Source organism: Cupressus sempervirens, chromosome 10 (assembly GCF_028749045.1).
Source record: "Cupressus sempervirens isolate cs-2001-9-10 chromosome 10, ASM2874904v1, whole genome shotgun sequence".
Classification (NCBI taxonomy): Eukaryota; Viridiplantae; Streptophyta; class Pinopsida; order Cupressales; family Cupressaceae; genus Cupressus; species Cupressus sempervirens.
The window spans coordinates 123,874,147-123,886,924 of NC_143127.1; the positions used below are offsets into that span (position 1 = coordinate 123,874,147).

General features: G+C 33.9%; 1 protein-coding gene across 1 annotated transcript; it reads left to right on the forward strand.

Annotated features, from left to right (window-relative positions):
- The first annotated feature begins 4,110 nt into the window (after positions 1-4,110).
- LOC149532912 (putative auxin efflux carrier component 1b) lies at positions 4,111-6,873 on the forward strand. The gene is made up of 7 exons (XM_089807862.1): positions 4,111-4,735; positions 5,099-5,177; positions 5,592-5,768; positions 5,859-5,944; positions 6,060-6,217; positions 6,526-6,602; positions 6,807-6,873. The coding sequence occupies exons 1-7, from the start codon at positions 4,111-4,113 to the stop codon at positions 6,871-6,873; spliced, it is 1,269 nt and encodes a 422-aa protein (XP_089663988.1).
- The last annotated feature ends 5,905 nt before the right edge of the window (positions 6,874-12,778 follow it).

Below are 12,778 nucleotides of genomic sequence, written 5' to 3' on the forward strand. Positions count from 1 at the left end.
CAAACCTCAGGGCTTCCTTCTTCACCAACATTACACATGATGAAAGCAATGGCATTGTTTCCACTTCCCATGTTCACATCAGCCACATTTGCTTGTCCTGACTGATCATTTTGCTTCGTCCAGCATTGACTTGCATAATGCCCATATTTATGACAGTAGTAGCATTCTACATTACTCCTATTTGAGTTGTAGTTTTTCTTACCTCCTCTTGAAGTATTTAGTGAGATACTTGCTCCATCTGCTCTTCCTAAGCTTTCTGCTACATCATTTCTTTGTCCTCCATTACCTCGCCTCTGCCTCTAGAGTTTCTGCCTAATCCATTTCTTCCTCTCCCCCTTCCTCTTGGATTTGACTAAGCCTTGAATGCTTGCTCTTGGGAAGAAGAAAATGCAAATCTGTTGATCCTATGCTCATGGGTTTGAAGAGTACCCATCAACTCATCCATTGTCAAAACAATGAGGTCTTTTGCCTCTTCTATGGTCATGACCAAATTGTCATATTTATGAGGTAAAATCCTCAATATCTTTTCCACTATCCTCTACTCTTGATACTCTTCTCCATTTGATTTCAGTTGATTAATCACATTGGAGGTCCCTGAACTGAAATCTACAACTGATTCATTTTCCTTCATCTGAAGGTTCTCAAACTCCCTCCTTATATTTTGTAGCTTTATAGTATGGACTTTATCAATCCCCTTGAAGTTCGTCTCAAGGATATCCCATGCTTCCTTTGCATAATTTGTTGTTGCAATCTTTGGGAATATTGTCTCTGTCATTGTTGCTTCAATCAAACTTAATGCCTTTGCATCTTTCCTCCTTGACTCTTTCAAATGAGTCTTTTGTGCATTTGTGAGGGCAGCATACTAAGTTGGGTCTGTCACATCATTGAACCCCTTTATAACAAACTCCCATAAATCATTTGCAACCATTATGGTTTTCATCTTCTTTGCCCATGTATCATAATTTTGTCCATTGAATGGTGGTGGTTGCTGTGATATCTTTTTGTATCTACTGCCATGTCAAATATCTCAAGAAAATAAATGCCCTAACTCACTGTGGATGTGGGGCCTCAAAGCTCTGATACCATGTGAGAAATAAATCACAACTTTAAAAAACTTCGCTTGGCACTAACTATTACCGAGTGCCAATTTTCTCGGCACCTTAAGGAGTCGAGTGGCAGTTTGCTCGGCACATGAAGGTGTCAAGTGACAGGTAGTAGGTGCCGAGTTAGCTCGACACACAAAGGGCAATGCTCGGCAACAATGGATGCCGAGTGAGCTCGGTTCAAACTAGAAAAAATTATAACTTAGAGAAAGTTCAACATGAATGTTTCCACCATTAAAACTAGAGAGCCAAAGCTTGAAGCTTCTAAACAAACTTCTCAAATGCAATGAATAGGAGAAGAACAAGGGATTCAAGTATGCCTACTTGCTTTCTACTCAACTTTGATTAAAAATATTACAAAATCTGGGAGCATTCGGCTTCAACCAGAAAACCCTAAAATAACCCTAAACTGGTAAAACTTCAAACTTCAATGAACTTTAAACTTGCAGCTCTAATGACTACATACAATGGTCCTGGAGCAATCATTGCTTCAACGGGACAAAACCAACAATAGCAAACTTACAGAGTGAACAAAGGAAACACTTGCCAACTAAATCTGCTGATCTCTTTCCTTTTGCTTTGCTCTGCTCTGCAACTTCTATCTTCTCTGCTCTGCTGAACTGACTCTCTGAATGAATGAATGTAGAAAAAATTCATTTTGTCATATTCCATTTTCCCTCTCAACATTCAAATTTCAAAATCACCTACCAAAATAAATGCCTGCTGTCCATGGATGCCTACGGGAAACAAACTGACAGGGTAGATGGGCGTGGGGCTCGAGGACAACCTGCAGGCTCTCAATGTTCAATTTCCAACAACATCAACTGACATTTGAGGCTGAATTCCTAATACATATTAGTTCTGGAATATATTTTAAAAGTTCAAGCCGGTGGCTAACAATTCAATAGGATGGCTTAAACATCACACATTAAAATCTGATTTCTAAATTACAAATATTAAATAGTTAAAATTATTTATTTTTTCAAGATTAATTTCTTCCTTAATATGATCAAATATTTAAAGGTGGCCTAATTCAACTTGAATGGTTTTTCTGATCTCTTGTTTGTTGCTGTTCTTCCTTATATTCAAAGGTCACTTTTTCTAGTTGGGAGTGTTTTTTCATTTATTACTTCGGGTTGGCTACTTAATGTGTAGTCCTTAATGTGTTGTCCTTTTATGTCTTTGGGTGTTTCTTTTAATTTTAATAAGGAAAAAAATAAGCTCCAAAATTAAGTCAACTTCCTATTTAATACCTTTAGTCTAAAAATTTTAAAATCTTAATATATGATTTTAAAACCGTCCTTAATTTATCAATTGTTTGAAAAAGAAGAAAGGTCTTTCCAAACATATTGTCAATCCTATGTTTAGATCAAGGGTGTAAGGGTGTAAGATTTGGGGAGAGATTTGTAGGTCCAGGCATTATATTGTTTAGTCCTTTTATGTCTGTGTATGTTTTTGAACTTTACTGCAGCTGTACTGTAATCAGACTAAGTGTACGTTCAGGTCAAGGGCGTGAGAATTGTTAGGTTTAGGTATGGTATCGTTTACTTCTTTAATGTTTCTGTCTGTTTCTATAACTTTTTAGCACCTCTACTGTAGCCAGGTACATAGAGTGTCTTTTGTCCCACTTTACTCATGAATCTTATCATTCTCATTTAAATCTATTAAATAAATGCACATGTTGATTTAACCTGCTAGCTCAATTGTCTAAGTGTTGAATGTAAATGATACTAGTTCCGTCTATGCATTGTTGACTACATTGCACCAACTTATTGCTTGTTTACGGCTAAGATATTCTTACAGATAATTCAAAGAACTAAAATGGTATGGAATGGTGGCTAGCCGTACATCTGATGTGCTGAGACTTGCAATGCATGCAATGGTCAATTCCACACCTTGTTTTCTGACCCTTCTTTTCGCCAAACTGTCAACTTTTTTTTCTATTCATATCATATTTGTTACTAGAGGAGCAGCTTTATCTGTTCCAATCAAAATAAGATATGATTAGGAGACGACATTTGCATACAATTCAAATAACATAATCATCAACTAATCATGGCCTTGTCATTTGGGATTTTCTCAGCAATCCTGAAGCATTTATTTCAAAAACTAAATGATTAGCCTTATCATCATGAAAGATGTGCCATGAGGTGTTTTATTTCAGAGGAATACAGCATTGTATTTGAATAACTATCTTGAGAATATGGACAAAACTCTGGGTTTGATTAATAAATTGTTAGCCACATGGCACCCACTACAGATATATGCTAATTACAGAATAGATTTCCTCATTTTTCTTTTGCCATTTGGGAGTATATCCCCCAAGAGCATATTTACTTTTGATGCCATAATCAGCAGTACACCATGACTAGATTTTTTGCATTATAAATGGACCTAATTAATGGATGTTGTAGTGTTGTATTAAATAACAAGAATCTTACCTGAGGATAACTAAATCTACGGGTGGCACAACAGTTCTAATAAAAAAGAGGAGGGAAGCTTCTATACATCATCACTGCAAAAATAAGCACATGATCAACCACACTTAAAACAATAATGCCTCTCCCAGATAATTACTGCCGATCATATTTCAGACCCATATATCTTTAAAATGAGCACATGGTCAAGAAAACCTAGCCAGTTATACCTCTTTCAGATTAATTACTTATGATTGTTTTTTAAGCCCACGGGTAAGTTTGCAATATACAGTATTGCAATAAGTTTGCCATGTTCTTGTCAGATGTCATATAGATGGTACATTAATTACTGTTCCTCTAAATATTGCTGCTTTTCATCTTCCTACCTACAAGTTCGCTCTTAATGAGCTAACGGAAGAACGTGGAAGTTTCCTCAAGATATTTCATAACCACCAGCCTTTGATGTATACTATGACAAGGATTGTGTTTCTGTTTGTCATACCGTTGAACCTAAGTTCTTGTGATTTCATACCATTGCAAGAATTTTCCTCCTACTGTATTTCTGAGCTCAAACCCTTCATATTGCAACGATGATAAGTGGTGGGGAATTGTACACGGTCATCAGTGCAGTTGTTCCACTGTACGTGACAATGTTTTTAGCTTATGGTTCAGTAAAATGGTGGAAGATTTTCACTCCAGACCAATGTGCGGGGATTAATAAGTTTGTTGCCATTTTTGCTGTTCCTCTTCTATCATTTGAATTCATATCTAGAATCAATCCTTACAAAATGAATTTTGTTTTCATGGCTGCTGATGTTGTATCTAAGCTGATTGTGCTTCTCCCACTGGCGTTGTGGGCAAAGTTATCTGAGATAGGCAACTTGGACTGGGTGATTACTGTCTTCTCCTTGTCAACACTGCCGAATACTTTGGTGATGGGGATTCCACTTTTGAAAGCCATGTATGGAGATTCAACAGAAACTTTGATGGTACAGGTGGTCGTTATGCAGTGCATTCTCTGGTATACTCTACTGCTGTTTTTATTTGAATACAGAAGTGTTAAGGTGACCCTTGTAGAACATTTCCACTATAATACTGCCATACATAACTCCACAGTAGATGATAAGGACCTAAAACTACAAACAAATGGTGGAGATTGTGAAGAATTGCGTGAAATTGAAAGAAAACCATCTTTAACGTCCATTTCACAGGGGGGTTTGTCCACTCCATCATCTGAGAGGTTTTATGAACATAGATATAAAAATACACTGCCAGAAAGCTCCACTGCTAAGGCAGATTGTTTGGATGTTATGTGTAACTCTATGCATTCCATGAGAAACTTGCAGAGTATAGATTCCATTCCTCCTTTAGGAGAACCAGTTTCAACTGTGCGGACTAATAAAGTTGAAAGTTTTAGGGATCAGTGCAATGGCAAAAGTGGCAGCCATGAATCTACAATCAATTTTGGCAGTGATAATAGCTGTTCTAATAGATATTCGGGATTGCTTCAAGAAGACGCCTTGCAGGTGGCCAAGATTGTGTCCCAGTCTGCAACCAATTATTCTCCTCGTGTGGAAGATGATGCAAAGGAGCTTCACATGTTTATTTGGAGCTCTGGATCTTCATTCTCTGAAGGCAAGTGCACATTAACTTACACATAGGCTAAGTGTTAAATAATTAAAATAATTAAATTGACTCACTTTTTTCAAACTTAATTTTTAATTTTTTTCCTTAATATGTACTGTTTAAGTGTGGCCCATAAACCTAAATAAGTCATATTTGAATGTATGAACACTAGAGAAAACATAAAATATAGTTTTTACCTGTTTAGATTGATAGGTTCCTCGTGATGAAATGGATATAAGATTATTTTGTTGTGCATTGATATTTGACTTGCAATTACAGCTTGCGTGTCTGAACAACAGCAATATATGGATGAGCTTGAGTTTCATGGAGGAACTTTCAGGCCACGAAATAAGTTGTCTGGTTTCCAAGGAGATGAGATAGCAGGTCATGTGGAACAAGACCACAGGCTTTCTGACTCAATCTCAACATCTATCCCAAGTCTTACCATAACATCACAATTAAATCAGCAGGATGAACACAAGGCAAAAGTTATACCATCTAAGCCTCCAAATGCGGGTTTTATAGTGAAGCTAATTCTCCACGTGGTGTGTTCTAAGCTGGCTTACAATCCAAACTCCTATGCAAGCCTACTTGGGATTCTATGGGCACTTATTTCAGCAAGGTTGCTTGTTATTTAACTTTTTTAGCTATTCGTCCAAGCTTTGTTTTCCTTGGGATAGATTGTAAATTAAAAAATCTTTTTAAATTGCAGGTGGAGTCTTGAAATGCCTCAGATAGTCAAGGGTTCTATAACAATCTTGTCTGACACTGGCTTGGGATTAGCCATGTTTAGTCTTGGTAAACTCTTCAAAAAACCCTTTCTTCAACAGGGAGCCAAAAGGAACTGAAGAACTCTGCTAGGAGCTATTAATTTTGTACAGTTTTTTATATTCCCGAGTATTTTGATTTGCAGGTTTATTCATGGCATTGCAACCAAGGATTATTGCATGTGGAACTTATCTGACAATTATTGGCATGGTTCTACGGTTTTTAGCTGGACCAGCAGCCATGGCTGTGGCTTCTCTTGCAGTTGGTCTTCGAGGAACTATCTTACATGTAGCTATCATACAGGTTAGAATGAAATGACTTTTGTCATTTAGACGGTTTAAACATTACATGTTAAGACTTGATTTCTAGACTAAAAGTGTTAGATAGTCAAAGTTAACTTATTTTTCCAAACTTAATTTCTTTCATAGTATATGATATTTAGGAATAGCCCAAACAAGCCGATAGAACAGAATGTATTTCAGTGCAATAGATTCTTTTTATTCTTGATAAAAAGTACCATGATTGATAGGTTGAAAAATAATTGTCTTTTTAAGTCTACTTTTAAATTGAGTTGTATTCAGTTGTAACATAACAATTGAATCTTTTTCCAGGGTGCATTGCCGCAAGGAATTGTGCCATTTGTATTTGCACGGCAGTACAATGTGCATCCAGATATACTTAGTACAGGGTAAGAATGAATTCTTCATTTCATGATACCTGTACAATATAAATGTTTTTACCTGGCCCCATATATAGGTACCAGAATTCATCTGCTTGGATCTTCTGATAAAAAAAAAACATCCTGACAATAAGATTTTATTGCTCATTTATTTACCATTGCAAAATGGATGGAACACATTTACTATCTTGTTTTTGTGTTTGATGCATGCAGGGTAATATTTGGCATGCTGGTCTCTTTACCAATTACGTTGATATATTATGTTCTTATTGAGTTGTAGACATGCAACCCATCAGCTTGACTTCTCATGAGCTCAGAAAGTTGCTCTTCAGTGAAGTGGAATATGTTTCCTGGTGCTGTGAAGATAACGGAATCGTGAATCGTCTATAAAAATAAGTGTACATAGAGGCCACGAATATTTCTTTCCACTTGAAGGCTTCTTTGGTTCTAAAACAGCTGTATAGTTTGGGAGGGCCGTATCATGTTAAAGAATCTCCATCCTAGAAAATCGGATTTTCATCCACTGAAGAAATCGATATTACAATAGAGTATTTGGTAACACTTTGTAAAATTAAACAAGATGTAGTATTAATGATTGAAATATATGTGAAGTAAGGATATTTATCGTTATGGTGTTTAATTTAATTTGTTTGATATAAAATTGAGTATAGCTTTTAATCTAATAATTAAGGTCTTTATATTGTATCTTAATCAAGATCAATTGACACATATAGGTCTCCTCCCAATTTAAACCAAAGCATGACATGACTCTATCTAGGTACCAGATCACAAAACATAGAGTTGTCCACTTTATTAGAATTTTGAATCCCTTGCTCCAAAATTCAGTCATGATATAATCATCTTGCATTGTTTTGATGGCATGTCTATGAAACTACATATTAGCCTCAAGTAAGATATTGACTTTCTACCAAATGAAGGTTTTCACTTCTCACCTCAAAAGCTAGCCCCACTCTACTTATTAACCCAACCTATTTTCAAATATCGATTATAAATTATGTGCATTAATCTTCAAAGTTACATTAGCATTATATATCATTGTAGAGAAAGAAATCCATAAGATAGAATTTATTCTAAGAGTAGACCATGGAATGTAACCTGATCCATTGGAATATAATTTGTGATAAAGTTTTGGTAGAAGTATATAAATAGCAACTAAACACTTTGTGTTTTCCAACAATTTATTTCTCAATTTATTTGATTTAGGCATGAACATGTATTAGTTATTTAATTATTTTCACTTGGCCTAGATTATACCACAACAAGAAACAATTAGTTTTGAGTATTTCAAGAAGTTACTTTTTCACAAAAAATGCTTGAACCTATTACAAAATCCGAAGGAATCTATTAGCACACAAGGTAAGAAATGCACTAAGCCTACTTGTTATAACTATAGAAAGCTTGGGCATACATCAAATGTTTGTAGGAGTAGATCAATTAATGTTCCAAGAGGCACACCATTCAATGAACATTACTATAATTGCAACAAGTTTGACATCAATCCCATGAATGTAGATCGAGGTCTAGCAAAAGATAATTTGGTGGAAGTTTTATAGGTTACTACTACACATGCAATCACTATGGACACCAAGATGAACATGGAAAATTAAGAGTTTCATTGACAAGGATATTAAACAAATTGATAAGAATACTGAGAAGAGAAGGAAACATTCCTGCTATGAGTATTGTGTGTGGAAATTTTGGACATGTGACATTGAATTGCAAATTGAGGAATCTAAGAGGTAATTCCAGACCCTGGAGAACAACAAGCATGGTGTGTTACATCTATCACAATTTGGTACATCTTGCACAAAATCGTAGATACTAATATCCTAGCAATGAGGATAAGAAGGAAAAAATAGTTATAAATCATAAACAAGTAAGTAGTGATATGGAGAAAGTTTGGGTTAAGAGAGGAAATAAATGCACCAATAACCCTCCATCCTCTAGTTTAGAGGATTCATCATCTAACTAAGAAAGTAGGTTTTCCTTAGGCACTTAAAAGTTAATTGACATATCTACATGTGCCTTATATAGATGAGTTATAGTATCTATCAATGTGATTGGATGCATTGGTAATAATGTTCATAAATTTCATGTAGTTGATTGAATCTAGTCACCACTGCTTTATCATTTGAAGTTTTGCACCTATCAATTAATAAGAACAACTATTGGTATGAAGAATGTAACCAATAAAGAGTTTTGTTATCAGAATAAAGGAATTTATTGGTAAATATGTCATATCATAAAAGAGCATTTATTGCAAAACTAGCCACGAAATATTTTCAGCAAATAAATACTAGATTAACCTATTCACTCTTACCTTACACTTTTTGAGAGAAATTATTTGAGCTAATTCTAAGCACTTATTACTAACTATTGTGTGAATTCATGGTTGAGGAAAATTTGTGAAAGATTGAATTCAACATATTGTTAACCCTAATAAAAGCAGTGTAAACAAAGTAGTGAAAAGTCTTGAAGAAAACTTGAATTTAGAGAAAGGAAAGAGTTTCAGAATCAATGGTAGAAAATATTGACACTCCCATCCTAATTGACATTACAGCAGAAGACAGTTGAAATGGACAAAGCAGGAGCCATTTCATCAATTCCTCCTTGAGTTATGTTAACAAGGATATAAGAATATTTATTCACTACAAATTGAGTAAATTAGGTGATGTTGACATCAAGGAACTATATAAAAATTTGTGCATTAATGAGAAGTTGAAGGATGACTTCAAACATTTGGAAACCAAGGGTTTAATCTACTTGATTCATTTTCCCAAGGCATTCAATGAAGAATGGATAAGATATGCTTTAATACGTGTACATGATTAATTTGTTTTGCTAGAAGGAGAGGGAATTGTTACGATGATTTGATATATATGGTTACTAGATTATCAATATATGGTGAAGAGTACACCCTAAGACTTATTTCAAGAGAAAAAGTTGAAGAATTAACCAAGTCTAGACAAGGTAACTAAGCCATGACAATCAATGATATCTTGGACCTAGAAGTAAGATTTGCAGCCATGATTATTAGATACAAAGTCTACCAATCTAGTCAAGTAAATAGCATATCTGGAGGTTCCATTAATACATCTTATAAAATTTCAAAGTTGGAAAAGAGATATGACTTAGCTAACATGACAAGGTCAGAATTCATGTTGAATCTAAGGCGAGTCAAACCTAATAGGAATCAAGAGATGAAATATGGATCAATGTTGGTACATGTACATATTATTTTATGTTTAGAATTTCTTTCTTGGTATAGGTTAAGTAGTTTAGAAAATTTATAAACCATCATATATCAAGTAAATGATTATATTGAACAATGAGGAGATGATTCCAACACAATCATGTGGAGTTACTATTATCTCTAGAAGTTGTGACTTTGACTGGATTCTAAAATTCAATCAACTTTGAGTAACATGGAAACAATCCTAGGTAGTGGGTGTATCGAGAGTAGGAGGGAATCTCCAGGTTCTAAGCTAGTTCCTCATGATGTTTCACCTATTTGCTTCTTCAGGCATAAAAATAAAAATAAACTTGAGAGGGAAAGGGTTAGAAGGATCACAATGAAAGTAAATAATGAAAGGTAAACTAAGGTCATACACCAAATATTAAGATGAGAATATTACTAGCTTGACATGATGAAACACTTCTAAACAATTAAGATGAGCACAATATTGATCTCATGAAAACTCATACATAGTATTTCACAAGAAGGAAGCACTTCAGACAAGATGTTAAGGAAATGTTAACATTCACAGCTAATTGCTTGAGATAAAGTATAATTTCATGACTTATAACCTGTATGAACACTCCAAAACTTCACTTGCAAATAACACAGAGACGCAAACTCAAGGATTCAGAACAAATCACAAAAGCTATATCAGATCAGTAATTTAAGTAGCAAAGACACAAGAAGAGCTTCTAAATTGTTTCTTTATTTAGGCTTCAAAGGTAGTCTCCACAACATTCCTCAAGATTGACAATAAAGTAATATACAAAAAAATCTATGAAGGATTCTTCAAAAATCACAACAATATTGTTCTTTGCATAAAGACTCTAAAAGTTCTTGCCCCCCTCTCCACATCTTGTGTAGTGCCTACCCCTAAGTCACATTTCAGTCATCCTTGCCAAACTCTTTTAGGCCAATTTTATGTTTGATGATTAGTATTATTATTTTAGAGATTATCAGATGTTGTTTTACACTCAGTTTATTATATGATGAGATTACTTGGTACTCTATATTTCATGCATGTATGATGATTATTTAGTGTTTTCAGTTATCAATGATGATTAGTTAGATGGTTTATTATCACATGTGCTTTCTTATGGATACTTACCCCATACTACATGTGTATGGTGTGCGTGTTTGTTTTCTTTATGTATGATGTTTCTGATATGGTTAAGGAAGGGAGTTGTAGTCACCTGCTAGTCGGGATCTACACGATGCACCACTTCCTGCCATTGTCTGTTTAGCTTAGAATATTGTGTTTGTACATGCGTGGATTTTATGGAGGTTGCAGGTACCGGGTATCGACTTCCCTGAATTGCCAGGATGAGCGTACCCTATCGCATTATCTCAATGGTAAGAGAGGGGAGATAAACTCTTAAGTCCAAATCCTAAACCCTTTAGCCAATTGTCCTAATTGATAATTAGGACAAGTATCTGAGTTAAGTACCCTCCGAATGCATCAAATGATGTTATTTCGCGATTATAACCCTTTTGTTTGATTTAGTATGTGTTCTTCTATGATGGGTTTTCATATGTTGCTTTATGAGTCCTTGATGTATTTTTCTATTTAATTAAGTCCAATTAAAAAGATTAATTAATGATTTAATTTAATAGAAGATTATTATGATATTTTAATATTTGATTATATTTAATTAATTGAGAAATTAATTAAATAAAAAGAATTAAATTTGGAGATAAAAGTTTAAGGATAATTTAGAACATTATAATATTTATTTAATTTAATAATAATATATTTAGAGTTCATTTTTAAATAAATGCTAAATATTATTGTTATTTAAGTTAATTAAATATTTTATCAATTAAGTTTCTAAGATAATTTTTTTAAAAAAGTGAAAATATATTAATTATTAAAAGTTGTAAGATTGCATGATGCAAGCATGTGTTGAAAATAAAGAAATAAATTAAAAGATAAAATAAGAGGAAATAATAATGTTATTTTAATTTCATAAAGTGCGCATGGGTTTAAAAGTAATAAAGATTAAAAATAGAAGTCAAGTGGAAAAAATTAAATAAAGTTATTTAATGATTCATTTAATATGCATTAAAAAGATAAAAGCAAAGATTAATAAAAGTTAATTGGAGAGTTAACTCAGTTGAGTAAAGAGTCTTCTCGGGTGAACGCACAATTAAGTGCCCCGATTTGAGGAGAAAACTCTTTATCACAACTTGGGGGTTCATTTTTTAGGGGATAGAAAATTTGGACAGGAATTTGGACAGGGAATTTTGGGGAGACAGAGAATTTTGGAGAGACAACTTTTAGAAGCGAATTTCAGAGGAGCGAATTCTCGGGGTTTTCATATTAGCATCAGAATCAGGTAGGGTCTTATGCTTTGATCACTGGTTAAATTATGCAATTTGAGATTCCTGTTTTCTTTGTGAGTGTTTTAAAAAATCAAGTCTCTAGGTTCCATTGCATGAATCTCTTGTTCTTTGGTTCTGTATCTACGATAGGGTATTGTTAAATTATGCTTAGAAGAAAAATAAATTTAATTAGGAACCCTCATCTTCTAGCTTAAAGAAGACACGATTAGATTGGGAAGGGTTCGAATTTTTATAAATTTAAAAAAAAAAAAAAACGAAATTGAAAATTGAAAATTTGGATAGTTGGCAATAGTTTCTCTATCAGAGTAATGTGGAGATCAAATTTTTTTATTTATTTTTTAAATATATATATATATATATATATATATATATATATATATATATATATATATATATATAGTTTAATAAATTATAAATTCTTATTAATTACATAAATAAATAAACTTTTAAAAAATAATAATAAATAAATTTATTATTAATGGGAGGGGGCGAGAATACCCACACCCCCCCCCGTACTGTTCCGGCAGCTCTGTCGTCCCTGTCGCAGAGTACTATGGCAGCGGCAGTACAGAGTACTGCCAGC

Excerpts from the sequence above, each read along its gene's own strand:
- LOC149532912 (XM_089807862.1), top strand. The coding sequence starts at position 4,111 with ATGATAAGTGGTGGGGAATTGTACACGGTCATCAGTGCAGTTGTTCCA. Across the intron at positions 4,736-5,098 it reads AACGTCCATTTCACAGGGGG|ATGATGCAAAGGAGCTTCAC; the intron begins GTTTGTCCACTC and ends CTCGTGTGGAAG. Across the intron at positions 6,603-6,806 it reads CCAGATATACTTAGTACAGG|GGTAATATTTGGCATGCTGG; the intron begins GTAAGAATGAAT and ends TGATGCATGCAG.